At 34.2% G+C, this 18,465-nt stretch overlaps 1 protein-coding gene across 1 annotated transcript; it reads right to left on the reverse strand.

Moving 5' to 3' along the window:
* Positions 1-2,675: 2,675 nt before the first annotated feature.
* LOC114736443 (cysteine synthase) lies at positions 2,676-14,527 on the reverse strand. Its single transcript, XM_028924266.1, has 10 exons — positions 14,184-14,527; positions 13,835-13,944; positions 13,173-13,230; positions 12,380-12,643; positions 11,254-11,391; positions 10,996-11,047; positions 10,813-10,892; positions 3,858-3,917; positions 3,269-3,349; positions 2,676-3,163 (listed from the first exon to the last, which is right to left on the reverse strand). Exons 1-10 carry the CDS (start codon positions 14,421-14,423, stop codon positions 3,071-3,073), a joined length of 1,176 nt encoding a protein of 391 aa, XP_028780099.1. The 5' UTR covers positions 14,424-14,527; the 3' UTR covers positions 2,676-3,070.
* Between the last annotated feature and the right edge of the window lie 3,938 nt (positions 14,528-18,465).

Here is an 18,465-nt window from a genome sequence, read left to right on the forward strand (position 1 = left end):
TTTTGAGGAAAAAAAAATAAAGTAGATTGAGGGCCTATTTGGGTAACAAGCAAAACCATAATTTGGGAGGTAAAACCATGGTTTGAGGATCCAACCATCCAAACATGTCAATTTTTTGTAAAATCATTTTTTGATTATAAACCAATCTACTTTATCATCCAAACATGTTTGAATATAAGATCACAATCTATTTTATCTTTTATATTTATTTATTTTTTAATCACAAACCATGGTTTTATATCTTCAAAAGCAAAAAAATTTCACTTTATAAAAAACCATAGTGTTAGACCGCAAACCATGGTTTTCAATTCAAAATTTTGTCAAAAATCATGATGTTTGGGTAACAAGCAAAACCATAGTTTGGGAGGCAAAACCATGGTTTGAGGATCCAACCATCCAAACATGTCAATTTTTTGTAAAATCATTTTTTGATTAAAAACCATGGTTTGGAAAAATGTAACCAAACATCATGATTTTTTACAAAATTATTTTTGAATTGAAAACCATGGTTTGCGGTCTAAAACTATGGTTTTTTATAAAGTGAAATTTTTTTGCTTTTGAAGATATAAAACCATGGTTTGTGATTGAAAAATAGATAAATATGAAAGATAAAGTAGACTGGGATCTTATAATCAGAATCAAATTGAATATCTAATTAGCTCTTATATTAAGGACAAGAGGTAATATTAATTAATTATATTTTTTATATACAATTTATTATTTCAAACAAAAATATAAATTAAAATATATTTTTCTATAATTGTAATATTAACTTATGTTTTTTTAAGTAATTTATATAGAAAAATGATTATTATAACAATTACTGAAATATTTTCATTTTATCAAAATCACTTTTTTTCATAAAATCTATTCTTGTAAAATCTATTATCGAAATCTATTTTTTAAAAGTTATTCTCCAAATCATGATTTGGTGTCAACCAAACACCCTCTGAGTCTTATATTTAGATCTAAATTTAATTTTTAATTAGTTTTTATATTAAAGATTGTAAGTAACACAGTATTAGTCAGCTGGACAAGTTCCCCCCCCACCTACTAGTATAATATATTCTTCCAGTCCTTAATGTAAGACTTAATTTAACAGTTAATGTTAGTCCTATATATAATACCTATTTTGCATGTTTATCTTTGTTTAAATTAACCTTATTGATATTTCCTTGATAATAATCAAGTAGGAGAGGGAAGGAAGAAATTAAAGAAGATGTTCAAAGTGTTTTAAAAATATATTATATTAATTAATTTAACTAACATTCTTAATTTACTCAAATTAGTTAATTAAATCTTAACCGGAAGAGTATTATTTATTAATAATTAATAATCACTAACTAATGAATAAATATCTTCTTAAACTGAACTGATGTGCTTTTCTTTATTTTTGTTTCATATAATTCTAAAGGAGTGAGGCCTCGCTGGTTTACTTCAGCCATGTTTTCGTTTTCAGAAAGTGAAAGATATCGAATGGTATAGCCAATTTATATAGGAACAGACCAACGGGCACATGATACACATGATTAATAGGACCTATTTTATTGTTGTTTAAGGAAAGTTCAAAATTATGTCATATGCAAATCGTTATGTGCAGCATCCAAGGCCGAAACATGAAAAAATATTGAGGTCGATTAACTCCATGAAGATGCATTTTAAGGGAATAAGAGTCGAATTGATTTTGAGTGATGCAGCAAAATCCAAAGCCGAAATAGAAATGGAAAGAATTGAGAGAGAAGAGAGAAGAGAATGAGAGAGACAGAGTTAGGGAAGAGGCAGTAAGAAGAAGAAGAAAAAAGTCCTTGGCAAGACATTCCGATCCAGTCCCATTTGATGATCTTTAGTTCTTAATATAAGAGTTTATTTGATTTTTATTTTAGTCTTAAATATAAAATCTTAATCCATTTTATCTCTCATATTTATTTATTTATTTTTAGAATAGTCTTTATAATAATGATAACTCTAGTCAATACACTTGATATTTTAAGAGAGACGATATCTATTTATTACAAATAACTAACTTAACTAATTTACTTAATCTACTCAAATTAGTTAACTAACTTTTATATTAAAAACAGATATTAATGATCAAAAACTGTATCAGAGCCCCATATTTTGACCAAAGATTGCCAGATTATAAGAATGATTTGAAACTATCGATGTCCTATCTTTTGGCGTCTTTGAGCCACAATTCCGCTAACAATGGAAATGCCCAAATGACGAGATGGCCCGATGGTCTTACTGGTCTAATGATGACATCGACAAATGTGGGTCGGAGGCGCTGAGAAGACGAAGTGTTTCAGAGATGGAAGACTTTGATAGAGAACACGGAGAGATGTTGGGCGGGCCCCTGCGAGTGAGGGTAGGGGTGGAAAAAGTATTTCGTCTCCAAAATCTCACCCCTTATGCAGAGGAAATTTGAAAGCAAAATAGGATGGACACCGTATCTCATTTTTCTCCCACTTTTTCTCTCTCACCATTTCTTCCTCGTCCAAACGGAATGTTAGCTTGATGAAGGCCGTAAATAATCAAAACGGTATTGACGCATTTGATCGGCTAAATGTAACTGGCTTTCACCCAAAAGGAAAAGGAAAACAAAAACACAAAAGACAGGCACAGCCATCCATCAGTTAAGTTGGAGAAAATTGACAAGGGGAGCCTTGTCCAGGAAATAAACTCCAAGAGCACGGCCAGCTTGAATCTGCTGAATATATAGTGGATAAACAGTAGTTAACGTTTAGACAGGAGAGGTCGAAAGGAAGAACACAACAGAATTATTCAATGTTTCAGACACTTCATCTCCTCTCATATCTCAGGAACAAGTTCATCGCTCCCTCATTCCACTCAAGCATATCAAAAGGCATTGAAGGCACATGAGCAAGCTCATGTTACCAAATTACAAGAACAGGGCATTAGACACGCCTTAACATCGGGGTACTGTTTTTCTAACCATTTTGTTAACAAAAAGATGACATGATATGGACAATCGCATGTCAAATTATTATCTCCTACGCATTTTTAGGATGGCAAAGGAGAATGTATGAGAAGGGTAAAATTCTAAGTTGTATCATGGCTCAGGCTCCATTTTCTCACATTCTTCTCGAATTGACTGGAAAAGAACAGAAGACAAATATCTTTCCCCAAAGCTTGGGAATACAACCTGCATACAATTAATAGTTTGAGTGCTTTGCAAAACAAATAAAAAATAGGGCAAAACTTAGGTCCATCTGCTTATATCCGTTAAGGTGCATTTAAGAGGGCATACCGCGATAAGCTTTCCAGCATTTTCAGGTCTCTTTCCAACCTTCAAGGCTGCCGCCGCAGCAGCTCCAGAAGAAATTCCTACCTGATATCCAGTTAAGGTACATGTAAGAGCCAAAGCATACAGTAGATGTATGTGTCTGTGTGTGTGTGTATAAACTCTAAATTTGCGCCATTGCCGAGGTAAGATTCAAAGAGAAAGTTATACAAGCTAAGAGAAAAAAAAAAAAATTATTTCCTTTCTAACTGGGAGTGGATGGATCACCTGACTCGGTGCCACAACTAACAACAGATGCAAGAGTGCCAGAGGTGGGTCAATTTGACAGTTTGACCACACTTTTGAAAAAATACCAGAAGAAGATTGGTGGTGAAAAAAAGACTAACTTATTGCAACTAATATTTAATTCCTAGGTCATTCCTATTGGACATAATTTTTTTTTTCTTTTATAAAACGTGTCACCATTTTAAGCAACTCTAGCTGTATCATGTAAGTGCATGGATATATGGAAAGAATTCAAAGAATTCAAAGAATTCAAAGAATTCAAAGGAACTCAATTATACAAACACTTGAAAAGGCAAACCCAAGAACTAACCAACAAGCCTTCGTGAAGTGCTAATTGCTTTGCGGTTTCAACAGCTTCATCACTTGATATCTGCCAACTTCACAAGACTGGAAAATTAAGTAAGGAGTATAGACAGAAGATATCGGCATGCAGTATTTATCCTGGTTGTCCTAATACTAGATCATATAAATTTGGCCCAAAAACGACAGCTTTAGATGTAGCATAGCAATTGAGAATTTGGGTTTAAAATAAAACATTAATTTAGACCTTCCCTTCTGGTAATCAGTGATAACACAAAAACAGTAAGCCAGGGTTTGATAAAGGTTATGGGATGATAAGCTGTAATCATGCTTTAGACATAGCACATGCTTATTTTTGCAGATCATCCCCACGTTTCTCCATGGACTCAATTGCTTTTATTTTTATTCTCCATAATGTACTGTTATTTTCTTTAAATTTGAATGATGCTGTTATCTCAATTTAGATTTGGATTTAGATTTAGATTTCATCGGATTTAGTCCTCCCCCACCGGGATTAGGATATCTCATACGGCTTTGTGATCACAAGCCAACATACAGCTGTAACCTATAGGACCTCTCAATAACACATCACTAGTGGAAGCTTAGCAGCATACTCGCAGGTTCCTTTCGGGTCATGTAGTTGCCAATGGCATCAGAGCGAAGAATATGATCCACAAATAATCAAATTCAAGTATGCTCTAAATTCCAGTGGCCAACCAAGAGGGACACAGCTCCTCAACAGAATCTCGTCTCCATCTACTGCCAAGAACTCAAGCCTTACTCGGTTACTCCCACCAGTACCAACTGACCCATCCCCGATCATCATTACAGCTCATCAATTAAATGGGCAAAACTATCTTCAAATGGTCCTCTTTTCCAGCATCAAGCTGTTTGAGAAGGATAAAGGCAAGCATGACTATCTCATACGCGCTACAATAGCATGGTGCAAGCATGGCTCACCAATGCCATTACCATTGATATTTTCTACACCTCTTACGTGAGCTTTGCGAAGCTGCAAGAGGGTCATTCTTATTGTTGAAAAATAAATCTGCTATCTTGCACATTGGAGGACTGTTACACGTCCTCAAGCAAGGGACATGAACATCAGCTTAGTACTCCATCATTCTTATATGCCATAGGCAGCACTTGGATTTATGAGAACCATAAATGGTCATGCCCTGTCAATGTTACAAGCTACAAGATCAAGAAGGAGAAGTGAATATATAAAATTTTGCTACGACTCAATTCTTGTTAAAAGTCACCAACTCTCTAGAACATTTTTTTTCATGGTAATCTTTTATAGAAAATTAAGCAATTAACGTTGGCTGTAAAATAAAATAGGATAAAAGTCTAGAATATTACAAAGAGTTGTTATGTGGTGATTGAAAAAAAAAAAAGGAAGAGGATGAAAAAAAGTCAAGAAAATTATAGATCCTAGTTTGACTGACTTTGTATGTCTTATGCTTTAGTTGGAGTGTGCCATGGAGAACACGAGAAATAAGAGTGTGTGATATGAGTAAGGTGAGGGTGTCAGAGGGTATATGAGGGAAGAGTTGAAAAGTCAAGTGTACAACAACAACAACAAGCTTTATCCCACTAGGTGGGGTCGGCTATATGAATCATACGACGCCATCTTGCTCTGTCAACAACCCAGTCCTTAGATGTTATTGACTAGGAGGTCTCATTCAATGATCATTAAGCGTTCTTCTGGGTCTTCCTCTGCCCCTTTTTATGGGACTCCATATTGTCTGATCTACCTTTCTCACCGGAGCCTCTAATAGCCTTCTCTGCACATGTCCAAATCATCTTAAGCGATTTTCCATCATTTTCTCTTGGATAGGTGGCACACCAACTCTGGCCCTGATATTTTCATTTCGAATCCTATCTTTTCTTGTTCACACATCCATCTCAACATCCTCATTTCTGCTACCCTGACTTTGTGCTCTTGTTTTCCCTTTATTGCCCAACATTCACTACCATACGATATAGCTGGTCTTATAGCAGTCCGATAAAATTTTCCTTTATGCTTCTCAAGTACCTTCTTATCGCAAATAACTCCAGTAGCTTTCCTCCATTTTAACCAGCCAGCTTGTATTCTATGAGAAACGTCTTAATCAATTTCCCCATCCTCATGTATAATAGATCCTAGGTATTTAAACTTTGATACTTGAGAAATGATAATCTCCCATCTTCACCTCCAAATCCCTATTGCTTTGCCTCCACCCAAGATTACAATGCATATATTATGTTTTGTTCCTGCTTTAACAGAAACCTTTCGACTCCAAAGTCCTTCTCCATAACTCCAATCTAGTGTTAATCTCTTCTTTTGATTCCGCCATGAGAACTATGTCATCCACGAAGAGCATGGACTTAGGGATTTTTTCTTGAATAGGTTCAATTAGAACATCCAGAACAATGTTAAACAAGTATGAACTCAAAGAAAATCCTTGATGTAGGCCAATCTTAATAGGAAAATCCTCTGTCTCACCTCCAGGCATTCCTACACTAGTAGTTACCCCCTCATACATATCTTGTATGGCTTTGATATAAACGACCCGTACACCTTTCTTTTCCAAAGCCTTCCACATTACTTCTCTTGGCACATGATCATAAGCCTTTTCCAGGTCAATAAAAACCATATGTAAATCCCTTCTTTTACTCCTATATCTTTCTATTAACCCCTTTAGTAAATAGATTTCTTCTGATGTGGATCTCCCTTGCATAAATCCAAACTGGTTTTCCGAAATAGAAGTATCCAGCCTCAACCTATATTCCATCACTTTTTCCCACAACTTCATTGTATGACTCATAAGTTTTATCCCTTTGTAACTTCCACAGTTTTGAATGTCTCCTTTATTCTTGTAAATAGGAACTAAAATGCTTCTCCTCCAATCATCCAACATATTTTTAGAGAGTAAAATTTCATTAAAAAGCTTGGTTAGTCACACCTCACCCTCATTGCCCAAACATTTCCAAACTTCAATAGGATACCATCAGGCCTAACGGCTTTACCATTGTCCATTTTCTTAAGAGCTACCCTAACCTCTCCGATACAAATCCTGCGGTAAAAAGCCAAATTCCGATCATTTTCATTAATTAGCAAGTCCTGTAAGTCTTGAGTTGTATAATTACTTCCCTCATTAAACAACTTGTAAAAGTAAGCCTCCTATCTGTCCTTAATATCACAATCAGTAACTAGCACTTTATTGTCTTCATCATTTATACACTTTACTTGTCCAAATCTCTCTTTTTCCTTTCCTTTGCTTCGCAATCTTGTAAACATTTCTTTCTCCCGTCTTTGTTCTAACTCCTGATAAAACTCCTCATAAGCTTTAGTACGTGCTTTGTTCACTACTCTCTTCGTCTCTTTTTTAGCCAACTGATACTTTTTCCGGTTTTCTACACTATTGTGCAAATGTATAGCTTTAAAACAATCTCTTTTCTGTCTGACTTTCTCTTGCACACTCTTATCCCACCACCAAGTCTCCTTATCTCTCTAACCAGGACCTTTGCATTCTCCCAAAATTGCTTTAACTACTAAACGAACCCTTGTAGCTATCTCTTCCCACATCATGTTTGCATTTCCCTGCAACTCCCAAATCCCTTCCTCCAAAGGGGTCCTTTTGAATAACTCCCGTTTCTCACCCTTTAATTGCCACCACTTAACCCTGGGTTTTACCACTTGATGGTACTTTTGCCTGGTACTCTTAAAACATACATCAAGAATAAGTATTCCATGTTGAGCAGTCACCCCACCTCCCGGAATCACTTTGTAATTAGTACACAGTCTTCTGTCAGGATTCTTAACCAAAAAGAAATCAATCTGTGATTTTGAGGCACCATTTTTGTACGTGATTAAATGCTCCTCTTGCTTTCTAAAACACGTGTTGACAATCTTGAGATTATATACAAGAGAAAAGTCGAGAATAGATTGTCTTCCACTATTAAACTCCTCAAAACCAAAACCACCATGAGCCCCGCTGGATTGTCCTGCTTCCTTACCGACATGTCCATTAAGATCTCCACCGATAAAATTTTTTTCTTCGAGTGGTATGCTTTGAACCAACCCCTCCATATCTTCCCAGAACTTATCTTTAAGGTGTGCCTCTGTCCCAACCTGAGGTGTATAGGCACTAAGGATATTGATAGTATCTTTTTCAACAATTACTCTTAAAGATATTATTTTATCCTCAAACCTTTTAACCTCTATCACGTTTTTTTTCCATGTTGAAAAGTCAAGTGTATATAGGGTAAATTATATTTTGAGTGAGCAATAAAAATATTTTTTCATTGAGGTCCTTGGGTCTTCCTTCAAGTGTTTCAAGCCCTCACCACTTGAAATTCAACAATTCCTCTTATAATGACTGGATGGATCGTGAACATGAATATTTGGAGAACTGAGGCTGTCTACTTCTCTTAATGATCAACAGTGGTTTACATCGTGATATACACAAAGGGAATTAGAATCCCTTGGAAAGAGCAGAATCAGAGAAAATAAATGCCTATGCAGGCTATGTTGCTTTACCAATTGACCTAATATTTCCTCTCTTACGATTAACCAAATATCAAATAAAATATCTATATTTACAATATAACACACACACACATGAAATCAGCCTAACCACAATATTCTACCAAATCTTGGAAGTCTTCTCTGCCGTTAGACAAGAAGAAACCAGGAAGAAGTTGGTTTCTGGTGATCAAGCTTCTAGTAACACCGAATCCATGACTCTTGTATCTACAGGTCCCCACAATCTTGACTCTAAATAGAAGAAAAGCGGCAAGCTATGGAAGTGACCATTGCCAGAAACCTGCCCACACAAGAAACCTAGTAGTTGCCTGGCAATCCACCCAATGTGAAAGGAAAGAACAGTAACACCATTGTAGCTCAGTCAAAAGAAAAGTCCATGTCTTCCACACTCGAAAAGATTCTGATGCTGCAACAGAGGTTTAAGAATCAGCTTCAGATGACTCCTAAGGGGAAAACTAGAAATGGTCTCATTGCCAGCACAAATAGCCAAAGCAAGGCACTCTCAAAAACAAATGAAGGTAATGTTTGGGTAGTATACTCTAGAGCCTCCAATCATAAGACAGGTAATTCTTCACTCCTTGAGAATTTGAAACCTTGTACTGAAGGATATAAGATCACTCTGACAATTGGGAAACCCTCCAAAGTTGTTCGTGCGGGTTGGGTGACATTAAGTAATGCATTGATTCTGGAGAAAGTGCTTCAGATGCTGAATTTGGCATCCAGCCTTGCATCTGTCAGAAATTCAAGAAAAGATCTAAAACATGAAGTTATATTCACTGACCATGGGTGTAATGTTCAGGACTTGAAAACCAGGGATGATTAATAATGCTAAGGAGCAAGTTGGTTTTTATATGATCAAGAATAAAGGGTTGAAGAAGAATAATTTTTTTTTTGCCCCCTATTTCTAGTGATTCAATTTTATGGCATTCTAGGTGGGGCCATCCTAACCTAACTGCATGAGAAAATTGTATCCTTGTTTATTCAATAAGGATCCCAGATATGTTGATTGTCATGGTATACTAAGGCATCTATCTTGCTCATGAACATGCCTCCACTAAACTTTTGTCGCTTGTTCACGGTGATATTTGGGGCCCCCCAAAGATTTACAATATAAATGGTACTAAATGGTTTGACTATTCTAGGGTGAAATGGACTTATCTTTTGAAGGAGAAATCAAAAGTTCCAGATTCTCAAGAACTTTTATACCCTTATTCAAAACCAGCTTCAGACCACTATTAGATTTGAAAGGATTTGGTCATTGCATTCCTTGGTATATCAGGATTAGGATATCTCACAAGGCTTTGTGAGCATAAGCCAATATTTGCCTGCATCCTAAGGGATCTCACAATAATACATCGCAAGCAGAGGCATAGCAGCATACTCACTAGTTTTCTGCGTCACAAGATTTCACATTTATTGTGGTAAATCAATCACAAAAACTAAATGTGAACGGCAACATTCCATACTTCAGGCTTGTCCATGAAATATCTTATATGCTAGAGCTATAACTATGAGTTGGACATGAATGCACCACCATTGTTTGCAAATTATAATATTCACTCCGTTCTAAATGTAAGACCCATTTTATAATGTAATTTATGCTACAAAATGAGTCTTACATTTAGGACCAAAAGAGTATTAGCAAAACTTTCAAGAATAAAGGTTGACACATCAGACTAATCAAAACCAAGAATAAATTTTTATTAATGCATGTTCAGAATAGGATTAATTCAAAAAATCTGAACTCAACAGAAGCAACAGGAACGCCTGGAGCTAATAAATAATCAAAAAGAATCATGGAAGATGTCTGAAAACATCAGTACATTAAACCACTGTTCTTGCGCTGTGAAGGTTTGGCATTTGGATAAAAATTTACCCTTTTTGAACTTACACATATGCACTTTTTATGAAACCCATTAATCAATTTCTATTTAGAAGAAGAACTCAGTTCTGTGCAAACCAGTAAAATTTAAGACCTCTAGTGTAGAGTCAAGAAAAGATTACAGAGCAAGTACCTACAGACCATCAACTTGACAAGGCAAGCACCATTGGATCACATTATACAACTCAACTTAAAGCGTGCAGTTATGGCAGATACAAAATTAAGCTACTGCTTGTCACACTAGATGGTGGCAGTGAAATACCATAATGATATTTTCATTCTCACTCAATGCCAATGCAACTGATCATTGCCCATAAGCAGATCAATACCACGAAGATTATCATCTCTAACCCAATTTGTCAATGACCAAACAAGTCAGCAAGGATTGTATCAGTAATAACACAGATGTTACTCAAAAATTTCGCAGAACAGAAGCAAGCAGAATGTTTAAACTCCACTATATTCAAGTCATCAAGCTTAAATAATTGTCGGTTGATAATTTAGTCAATAACACAAATAAGAGAAATGTCGAAGGGGAAGCATCAAAATGACCTCTATAACTTCATCAAGCACATCTTGATTCAAATTCCTGGGCACAAATCCAGCCCCAATTCCCTGAATCTTATGAGGTCCTGTAGTTTAGTTGGGGAAAAAAAAAAGATACATTCAATTTAAGGAAAATTTAAAAAGAAATATACTGGACTTAGAGTGCACAGAAATTTCTTATCTGCTAACCTGGTTTTCCACCTGAAAGGATGTTGCTTTCTAAAGGCTCTACACCAATAACCTGTCCGCATGGAAGAAAATTCATAATGAAACCCAATAGAAAAAAACTTCCTCAAATATACTATTCCTGCTAGTGACAATACATGACATCGTATGCTAAGAGACAGATACGACACTAAGTACTTTACAAACCTTAACTCCAGGTCATTACATTGATTGATGTTAAAAGTTGCATGAGGTTTAATAATGCCAGTGAGAAAGAGTTACTTGTATTTTGGGATTTTGCTGTTTTAGGAATTGGCCAGCTCCAGAAATGGTTCCACCAGTTCCAATTCCTGCAACCAAGATATCCACTTTCCCTCTTGTATCTTCCCATATTTCAGGGCCGGTTGTCTCATAGTGTATCTGCACAGTTGAATCCACAATGATACATCAGAACACACACAAGTTCAGCATGCTAACACTCTCAAGATATGGCATGGAGTTTGTCATGAATTAGACTAAACATAATGAAGATCAACAAATTTCATCTTAGAGTTTTAACATCACCTGAGGCCCTTGTCCATTTTTATTGTGTCTAGCGGCTAATGACCTAACTTTAAAGAAATGTACTCCCTCCGTTTCTTTTTATAAGACAAATGACTGAATTGTGTAGATCAAAAAGTTGGTTAAAGGCAATAAATATGTAACAAATATAACTTATGTTCCCAAAATACCCCTATTTATGGAAAAGGTTGATCGGGGAGAGAATGAATGGAAAAAGAGACGAGAGAGAATGAGTGGAGAAAAGAGATAAGGGAGAAATGTAATTAATTGAGGGAGAAAATGAAAAGAAAAAAAAAAGCATTAAATGTTTAGACATCTCCAAAGTGTAGCTTATAAAAAGGAACAAACCCATTGAAAAAATTGTAGCTTATAAAAAGGAATAGAAGGAGTAATTCTCAAGATGTATATTTTCCACTTCTACAACTTTGTAGTCAACTCTAAGCCCCCATTCAAGCTCCATACGTCATGTAACACATTTGTCAAAAGTCCAAAACATAGTTCTCAACAAAATCCCAAGGCCACAACAAATTATTCACATTTTCATTATTATGAAACTAATACCACCTAAACCACAGTAAAAAGGTTCCTCAATAGTGCTATCAAACAATAGCAAAACATTTATATTTATATTCCACTTGTACTTAATTAGAATCTTCATTATTCTAGACTTTTGATATTGCGGGAAGTTTCCTGTTCCAACTGAAGATAAGTAAAAGTATAACCAAATATCAAGAAAGTACAAAGCATTGGTCATCATTCCAGCAAATAGAACATCCTACTATCACAAAAGCTTCCTAGAAACAAAGGAGTCGTGTTGGGCAGATAAAGAGTGAGCAGTAACAGAGACCTTAGGATTAGATGGATTGTCAAATTGTTGAAGCATGTATGCATTGGGTGTACTCTGTAAAATTTCTTCAGCTTTCTGAACTGCTCCTTTCATGCCCTTTGAAGAATCTGTCAAAACAAGCTCAGCTCCAAATGCTTTTAAAAGAACTCGTCTTTCTAAGCTCATTGACGCAGGCATGGTCAAAATGAGCTTATATCCTTTTGAAGCTGCAATAAATGCAAGACCAATTCCTGTGTTCCCACTAGTAGGTTCCACCAAAATACTCTAGAATTCACGGGAGAAACAAGTGATCTTAGAATGACAAAAACCTTAGCAAAGGAAATTGTTGAAACAACAATTGTAGTATTTTACAGCTCATTTACAAGAAAAGTATTAAAAGTCTCACTAGAATGCCACAGTTTCTTTCCGAAAGAAACTACTATGCATTCGCATATTGATGCAGTAAACAATCAAGGCAAATAGATTTCATTATTGCATCCTAAGCTAAGAGTTTAGCAAGCCAACATTTCAAAGACGAGATTAATTTTAAGCATTTTCAGAATCAGTAAATATATCAGCGTGCCATGTGTCAAGAGATCACTAGATTCATTGTTAATATATAAACTCCGAAAATTAGACTCACATAAGGGCTAATTACTGGAAACATTAGAGACTCCCAATTTCTGTGGCAATTAAGAACATACTATACTCCAGGTAAAGGCAAGCATGATCTCCTTGAAACGGACACGAATGATTTATCCTCTATGAATAATAATAATAATAGCAACAACAAGTGTTATCTGTTATAAGTTACCTTCCCAGGCGTTATTGCTCCTCTCTGCTCAGCATCATTTATCATACTATATCCTATCCTGTAAACAAAATTCAGATATTTTCCCCCCAAAAAAACAAATTATGACCCATTTGAAACCAAAAAAAAAAAAAATGAAATAAAAGGGAATGCAATGAAAAGATAACTCTGTACATGAAAAATTTATCATGCAAGCAGATGGAAAAAAATAATAGAAAAAAATAGTTAGTGTTGAGTACATATAAGGTGGAAATGATATGTATTGCATGTGTCAATTATTGTTCCATGGAAAGGGATTACATTTCCCTCGATAATATCAAACAGAGCCTAGAGATTGATTCAGCCTCAAATATGCATAATTCATGTAATCATCATCAAGATGTCAGGCTCATAAAATATTAGCGTCAATCTCATACATGATTTATAAGCTTTCATTACCTTGTAGTTAACCTAGAGCTATCGTTAATATTTTGATGCTTAAAACTTACTGTAAAACAAGTCCCATCCATGTGATAAAGAGAGGAGTGAAATTTTATAATATCATGTTACCCTAAGGTTACCGATATTATTGACCCAAAAAATAAAAAAAAAGGTTGCGGATAATGTAAACATGCAAGCTACAAATATATCTTACGAGCTTGAATTGAAAACATTCATCCTCCTACCTGTCCTTGACACTGCAACACGGCTCCATGATCTCAAGCTTGGCAGCAATATTTGCCAATGAACCCTTGACAATATTATTCAGATACACCATTGGAGTTTTTCCTATAAGCTGTGCCAGAGCAAAACACAAACATCAAACAGAGGATTAAATTTTTCTTGATTTCCATTTTCTAAAAACATACTAGTTAGGCCTGTTGGATTATCAAAATCTGCAATAGATACTAGTTAGCTGAAATTTCAATAAACGGCCATCAAACAAAAATGACAATCTGCAAAAGATAAAGCGAAAGCAAATAAATTAAGAATGAAATATTCGCAAATCCAGAATCAAATGCCCTGTTATGTGACCTGGGTAACATCTTCAGCAATGTTGAGAGCCTCGATCTCCGCTTGCGGCTTCACAGACACGGCTTTGCAGGTAACGAAGAAAGGTGAAGTGGCCCCTTGGCTTGCACTCCGATAACGAGTGCCGAATCCAAGCCTGAGCCATGTGCTGCTGCCCGACCGATAGGGAGTTGTGGCAGAAGCTCGGAAAGGATCGGTTTTGCAGGGAGAGGTCAACGAATTGATTAGTGAAGCTGAAGCCATTACTGGAAGCGGTATTGATAGTGGTGAGGATTGACTCCTATCCGGGATGGCTTTCTCCCTCAGCGAGGAATCAACAACAGGAATGAAATGCCTCCACAGGTTGTACAATGTCTAGCACCCATGCAATTTAAAATAATGTACATTTTATATCTTAAAGTAGGATTCTGGGCGAGAAATTGACATTTTGCCCAAAAAAAAAAAAAAAAATCATCACCCTGAATTACAATTTGGGACCATTAATAAAGGGATAGAGTTTAGTAACTATTGGGTCAGAAAAAGACCAATTTAATTTAGGTCTCAATAATTATTTACAACTAACACTCTTTTATTTGCAGTCTTACATAGATTTCAACCATTTCTTTACAATTTGCAATTAGAAATTATATGAAGACCTAATTATTATTAAATTCCTAGTGGCCTGATGGTATAATAACATCATAAATCTCTTGCATTTACAAGAGGAGGGTGCAAGCTCTAATCCTAGGCAAATATACCTCTTTATAATTGATTATTGTTCTTCTTTTGTTTTTGTCAGAAATTGATTATTGTTCTTAAAAAACTTATCATTAATATATATTTTCTCATATTCTATGAGGGGAATTTTTCCTCCCCTTCTCTCCAAGATGGATGGATCTGGAAGGGTGGGTTTTTTTGGTCATGCCCTAATGTTTGTTTAAATTTTTTCAAATTATCCTTCTTACTATATCACATGAATATAAGACAAAGATGTGGCTGTTCCCTTTCCATCCAAGTAAAGTATTATTAAAATTCTTCTTTTCCCTATCCTTTCTAACTAGCCTAGACAAGATATAATTAAATGCCTGACCTTTCCTCTCCTTCCTTAGACCAAACAGTAAGTTCATCTTTAAAACTTGACTATCATTTTAGTTAAAATTTTTAGGCACTGTTGACAGCCCCGCTCATTATTACTCTCTCTAATCGTAAATATTAAATCCATTTTATAGTATAAATTACACTATAAAATAGATCTTATATTTAAAACCAAAAGAGTATTAATTATCTAATTATTAGTGACCTTAGACTTATAATTTTATGTTGTTAATGTTAAATTTGTCATAACATTAGTACAAAAGGGCTGTTTATAACAGGTTTTTTTATATTGGTTGTAAAGGAATTGATGTAGAGGGTGCATGTAATGACATTTAGGTAAATAAGTTATTGTGGTGTTAGGCTTTTGTAATTTGCAAGATGGCTTGCACCAGCATTTTTTTGTTAAAATCACAACTAGCGCAGAAAATTAAAGAAAACAATAAAAATTACTACCACCTCCGATTCTAATTATAAGAGCCAGTTGACTAATTTGAGGAGATTAAGGAAGCAAGTTGAGTTAGTTATTTGTCTTAAATAGGTGTTGTCTTTCCTAAAATATTTTTACTAATCAAGTGTATTGACTAGAACTATCATTATTAGAATGGCTACTTTGGAAAAAAAAATATAAATATGAGAGATAAAGTGGATTGGGATCTTATATGTAGAACCAAAATAAAAGTCAAACAAGGTCTTATATTAAAGATCGGAGCTAGTATTTTATTTACTTTTGAAACCGACTGTATCCGTGCAGTGTGAAAACATCCTTCAAAAAGCTCTCATGTGATCATGCATTCTTCCTCCCATGTGGCCGAACTGAAACCCTAATTAATTTAAATGACATGCCTAAAATAATTTTCACCCATTTTTCCTATCATGCCAAACATACATTAAATTTAATTTATTTCTGTTTTCATCTTCATTTCATCTGTGAACCAAATGGAGCCATAAAGAAATTTAAGCACTGATTAATGATTTGGGCACCTCTTAGAAGCATTTTTTAAATTGTCATCGAAAAAAGAAAGCACTTTTTAAATATTTTTCATGTTTTATGATATAAAATTCATTTATTTATGGCCTGTTTAGAATGACTTATAAGTAACTTTTTAATCGTGATTTATGATTAATAAGATAAATATCTGAGAGAAGTTTTGTTTCAATTTACATAAGATATATTTATAAGTAATTCTAAATATGATTCGACCTTTACTTCCTATAATGCAAAACCAATTCTTTGCTGCCAATCGTTATCCCAGCCATAAAGATTAAGCCTGGGCAAACTTAACCCAACTCAATTTGACTACCATGGTCCCCCATTTTACCAGGTAGACTGGGCTATTGCTTAGTCGTATTTCGAATTACTATCTCCACATAGTTGACAAGTGTAAAAAAATCAGTTGATTAATTTAAAAATTAAAAAAAATAAATAAAACGCTTTAAATATTTATATTTATTATTATTTTTCTAATCTAACTGATTCAATTTATAAATTGATATATAATTTAATAGTACGTATAAATATTGCAAAGAAATCATATAACAGAAACTATAATTAAGTTATTAATTTTTTTCAAATTAGTCACTTGCTATTATCGTCTTATATTGACAACAGAGGATGGTATCAAAATGTTAACGATCTTTGTAGTTCTCCATAAGCAACGCGGACAAATGAAATCGGAAGTTTAATCTTCTATTTTCGTTATTAAGAATCTTAAACGTTGATCGATCTCAACAAAGGCTCTGCGTTCATGCTGCTATTCTTTGTTCATGTCAATGCTAGCCGATCGAAGGAACGAGGAACAAATCGAAGGAAAGGGACCTATTCAAGAAAACGATAAAATTAAACGAATTAATATAACCTTTAATCCCTTAAATTTGTTATCATTTTAGTTTTGGTTTCTTAAGTTTCAAATCATATATTTTAGTCTCTCTAGGAACAAAATGATCCAAGTTTAAAAAAAAATTAAGTTAGTTATTTGTAATAAATGGGTATTGTCTTTCTTAAAATATCATTGCTAATTGAGTGTATTTGCTAGAGCTATCATTGTTAGAAGGACTATCTTAAAAAAAATACATGAATACGAGAAACAAAGTAGATTAAGATCTTATATTTAAGACTAAAATAAAAATCAAATAAGAGATTATATTAAGGACCGGAAGTAGTATTAACTCAAATTGGATACTTTCATATTCCAAACCACATAATTCGACGAGTTCCTCATACTAAACAATCTTAAAAGATATCCATCACCTTCATAATCCTCCATTTTGACACAATCATAATTTCAAAGTCGAAAAACTCACAAATTTAAACAAACTCGTGATAAGGATATAAACTCAAATTATAACTCATAAAAATTTATTTTTATTAATAAATTGATATTAAAAATATATAATTAAATAATTAAAATGTAATTGAAATTAAATCCATTAATACTCATAATTTACCGTATTCAAAAAAAAATTTTCTATAAAATTCACATATAAAATTACTAAATATAATCTAAAAATTTAGCATAATTTTAAGAGTAAGTTGATGTAGGGGGTGTTTGGCTTTTTTGCCAAACACCCCCATTTTTTTTAAAACCAAGGTTTTGGACAAAACCTTGGTTTTGCCTAACAAAACCTTAGTTTCAGATAAGCAGGCAGGGCGCAGCTTCTGAAGAGGGACAATTATGAGGAGGGACAATTATTGGCTACGGAGGGAACAAGCACGCAGGGGGTACTCATCAACTCAAGGGGTACAATTATTTGGCAAAATAAATCATTTTTTTAAAAACATATTTATTTATTTTATTAATATATATACACACTAATTTCTTATTATTTATATTATTTATGCCATATTTATTATGTTGCCAAAATATATATTATTAATAAATTTATTACTTCAAATAAACATATATTATGAAATATATATTATATATAATTATCATTTAAACTTATGTCCTTTTTAGTAATTTCTACATATCAAAAAGCACTTCTGACAATAATTATTCAAACACTCTCACTTTATCAAAATTACTTTTCCAGAAAATCTATTCTTTCAAAATCTATTCTCTCCAGAATCTATTCTCCAGAAGCTATTCTGCAAACCATGGTTTTGCCTCATCCAAACACTCCCGTAATTTTGTAAGTTAAAAACGTAAAAACAATAAATTCGTTAAGTAAACTAGTAAATTCAACCAGTTTACAACGAACAACAACTTAACAT

Source organism: Neltuma alba, unplaced genomic scaffold, assembly GCF_004799145.2.
Source record: "Neltuma alba isolate B1F8T4 unplaced genomic scaffold, ASM479914v2 tig00013336_pilon, whole genome shotgun sequence".
Lineage (NCBI taxonomy): Eukaryota > Viridiplantae > Streptophyta > Magnoliopsida > Fabales > Fabaceae > Neltuma > Neltuma alba.

Coding starts and splice junctions, on each gene's coding strand:
- LOC114736443 (XM_028924266.1), bottom strand. CDS start 14,423: ATGGCTTCAGCTTCACTAATCAATTCGTTGACCTCTCCCTGCAAAACC. Junction 11,048..11,253: donor AGCAAAATCCCAAAATACAA/GTAACTCTTTCT, acceptor CCATGCGGACAG/GTTATTGGTGTAGAGCCTTT. Junction 3,350..3,857: donor CACTTCACGAAGGCTTGTTG/GTTAGTTCTTGG, acceptor ACTGGATATCAG/GTAGGAATTTCTTCTGGAGC.